The sequence below is a fragment of the Oncorhynchus gorbuscha genome, linkage group LG21, assembly GCF_021184085.1.
Source record: "Oncorhynchus gorbuscha isolate QuinsamMale2020 ecotype Even-year linkage group LG21, OgorEven_v1.0, whole genome shotgun sequence".
Taxonomy (NCBI): Eukaryota; Metazoa; Chordata; class Actinopteri; order Salmoniformes; family Salmonidae; genus Oncorhynchus; species Oncorhynchus gorbuscha.
This window is the reverse complement of record NC_060193.1, coordinates 52,474,120-52,477,620: the sequence shown is the minus strand read 5'-3', so window position 1 is coordinate 52,477,620 and position 3,501 is coordinate 52,474,120. Positions and strand designations below refer to the sequence as shown.

General features: G+C 43.3%; 1 protein-coding gene across 1 annotated transcript in view; it reads left to right on the top strand.

The window, feature by feature from the left end:
* Positions 1-3,501, top strand: part of LOC124008649 (heparan-sulfate 6-O-sulfotransferase 1-A-like) — a 37,071-nt gene extending 33,570 nt beyond the window's left edge. The window contains exon 4 of the mRNA XM_046320125.1: positions 1,230-3,501. Within this exon, the coding sequence (XP_046176081.1) occupies positions 1,230-1,541 (312 nt within the window). The 3' untranslated portion in view covers positions 1,542-3,501. The remainder of the gene's footprint in view (positions 1-1,229) is intronic.

The window sequence follows — 3,501 nt, the reverse complement described above, 5'->3', positions numbered from 1 at the left end:
ACAAATCTCTGTCCCAGTCTCAGGTCTTTTGCAGACTCCATCAGGTTTTCTTCCAGAATGGTCCTGTATTTGGCTACATCCATCTTCCCATCAATTTTAACCATCTTCCCTGTCCCTGCTGAAGAAAAGCAGGCCCAAACCATGATGCTGCCACCACCATGTTTGACAGTGGGGATGGTGTGTTCAGGGTGATGAGCTGTGTTGCTTTTACGCCAAACATAACGTTTTGCATTGTTGCCAAAAAGTTCAATTTTGGTTTCATCTGACCAGAGCACCTTCTTCCACATGTTTGGTGTGTCTCCCAGGTGGCTTGTGGCAAACTTTAAACAACACTTTTTATGGATATCTTTAAGAAATGGCTTTCTTCTTGCCACTCTTCCATAAAGGCCAGATTTGTGCAATATATGACTGATTGTTGTCCTATGGACAGAGTCTCCCACCTCAGCTGTAGATCTCTGCAGTTCATCCAGAGTGATCATGGGCCTCTTGGCTGCATCTCTGATCAGTCTTCTCCTTGTATGAGCTGAAAGTTTAGAGGGACGGCCAGGTCTTGGTAGATTTGCAGTGGTCTGATACTCCTTCCATTTCAATATTATCGCTTGCACAGTGCTCCTTGGGATGTTTAAAGCTTGGGAAATATTTTTGTATACAAATCCGGCTTTAAACGTCTTCACAACAGTATCTCGGACCTTCCTGGTGTGTTCCTTGTTCTTCATGATGCTCTCTGCGCTTTTAACGGACCTCTGAGACTATCACAGTGCAGGTGCATTTATATGGAGACTTGATTACACACAGGTGGATTGTATTTATCATCATTAGTCATTTAGGTCAACATTGGATCATTCAGAGATTCTCGCTGAACTTCTGGAGAGAGTTTGCTGCACTGAAAGTAAAGGGGCTGAATAATTTTGCACGCCCAATTTTTCAGTTTTCGATTTGTTAAAAAAGTTACAAATATCCAATAAATGTCGTTCCACTTCATGATTGTGTCCCACTTGTTGTTGATTCTTCACAAAAAAAATACACTTTTATATCTTTATGTTTGAAGCCTGAAATGTGGCAAAAGGTCGCAAAGTTCAAGGGGGCCGAATACTTTCGCAAGGCACTGTATATTGGCTGTACTTGGTTGTTAAATTGTTGAACCAAGTTGAACAGACAATTCCCCACCACCCACAGATGTTTGCATCAGGACTGTCAGCTGACACCCTCCCTCCCTCTCTGTACTCCAGGTGCAGCGCATCGAGGAGCTGAATGAGCTGGACATGGAGTTGTATGATTACGCCAGAGACCTGTTCCAGCAGAGATACCAGTACACCAGGCAGCAGGAACGACGGCTGCAACGACTCAGGACCCACAACCAGAACCACAACGGTCAGGGGCTAGGGGTCGAGGGTCAGGGCCTGGAAGTGGGCCTGTGGCCTTCTAGATCCAAACTAACCCCTGGACCAGGAGAGGGAGAAGTGGAGGACCCAGAGGATGGGGAGGTGGGAGGGAGGTTACCGACGGAAGACTATATGAACCAGATAATTAAGCGTTGGTAACGCACACACACTCATCGGAGGTTAGAGGTCAGGGGTGAAAGTGTATAGGGTAGTTATGGAGACTGAAGTAGAGGAATGGATTGAATGTCGCTGATAACCCACTTTCATCGTTCCCTCTCTCTCGCTCTCCCTTGCCTCCTCTCTCTCTTTGAAAGTGCGCGGTGAAAAAAACGATAGTGGTGAAACTCCCAGAAATCCCTTGAAAAGGACCTCTTTACTTCCTGGATGTATAGCTCCAATCAGAGAGCAGAGCTTTGAACTATTGGACAGAAAGTTTTCCTTTGGCTGAGATGAACCAAGAATATGAAAATGAAACATTTACAGTAAAACGTCTACGTAAAGCAAGAGTTGGTCCATGAATAAAAAGCTTTTTGCTTGGAAATCAGCCACCATTTCAGACATGAAAATTGGGGCGGCAGGTAGATTAATGGTTAGAGTGTGTTGGGACTAGTAACCAATTGGTTGCAAGATCGAATCCCTGAGCTGACAAGGTCAAATTCTGTCGTTCTGCCCCTGAACAAGGCAGCTAACTCACTGTTCCTAGGCCGTCATTGAAAATAACAATTTGTTCTTAACTGACTTGCCTAGTTAAATAAATGAACATGTGTCTTAATGACGCAATTCTCATTTTAGAACCACTATGTTTATTATTATATAGTTTTTATGTGTTTTTTAAAAGCAGCATTGTGATGACACTGAGACCGATGTTACTGCCTAAAGAAAGTGATTATTTTATTTGTATGTTTTTTAAAGGAAATGTAACCGATAGATGGACGGACGTACCATGGACCATAGCCATTATTTAAAAATGATGGGGACGTTATGCATATATGTGTGTAGACAACTGGGTAGCAATCCATCCAAATGACATCCTATGCCCTTTGTGGGGCACTACTTCCATTCCAACACCCTATTATTCCTTATGTAGTGTGCTACTTCTGGTGTCCCAATTCTCTATATAGTGCACTACTTTTTATCAGAGCCCTATGTGGCCCTATAAGGAATAGGGTGTGGTTTGAGACGTGGCCATGGATGTGATGAATGTTAGAGCTGATCTGATGCAGTGTAAATGGAACTGAGCCCAACCCTACTTCTGACTGGTAGTTAGTGCCTCTTAGGACAGACATGATGACTATTAGACCTACCTGATATTTCAGGCTCACACAACTTTTTTGACTACTTTTCCACAGTGTTTCTGTGTGTGTCTCTCTGTGTGCACATGCACATGTAAATAGTGTAAATAGTGTGTATGCGTTTGTAAATATCCTGTGTGATTGTGTGTGCGATAGAGAAAATTGCAGTCACTTTGCTGTGTGATTGACTTGCTATATGACCAATCGCTTACCATTAGAGGCTTGAAGGGGAACCCTTTTCATGTGTTCTTAACATGGAGGGAGAGACACACTCACACAGAGATGAATGCTTGAGGTAGACGTTTCCCTTAACCGTAGGTCACCTTGATATCTACCACTGTGTCACTCTCACTCCCATGTCCAAAATAACACACACACACACACACACACACACACACACACACACACACACACACACACACACACACACACACACACACACACACACACACACACACACACACACACACACACACACACACACACACACACACACACACACACACACACACACACACACACACACACACACACCATTATGTCAACTACAGCACTACTCAGCGATGGTAATGCTTTTGGAGTCCCTCAAACTCAAATTATACCAGGCCATACTGCTATAAACTTTCTTTACAATCGTATCGCTTACACTAGTGTCTTAAATATTTCCCATCACAAACGTTTACTTCCTGTGTGTCTCAACTCGTTTGTTGAATGTTCTGCCGATGGTGTCCCGTTCCCACTATCAGCGTCATTCAGGAAATTATCTTATGATTGCAATAACGGATCATCAAAACCACTCATTAAAACATTCCATTTTTGAAAAACTG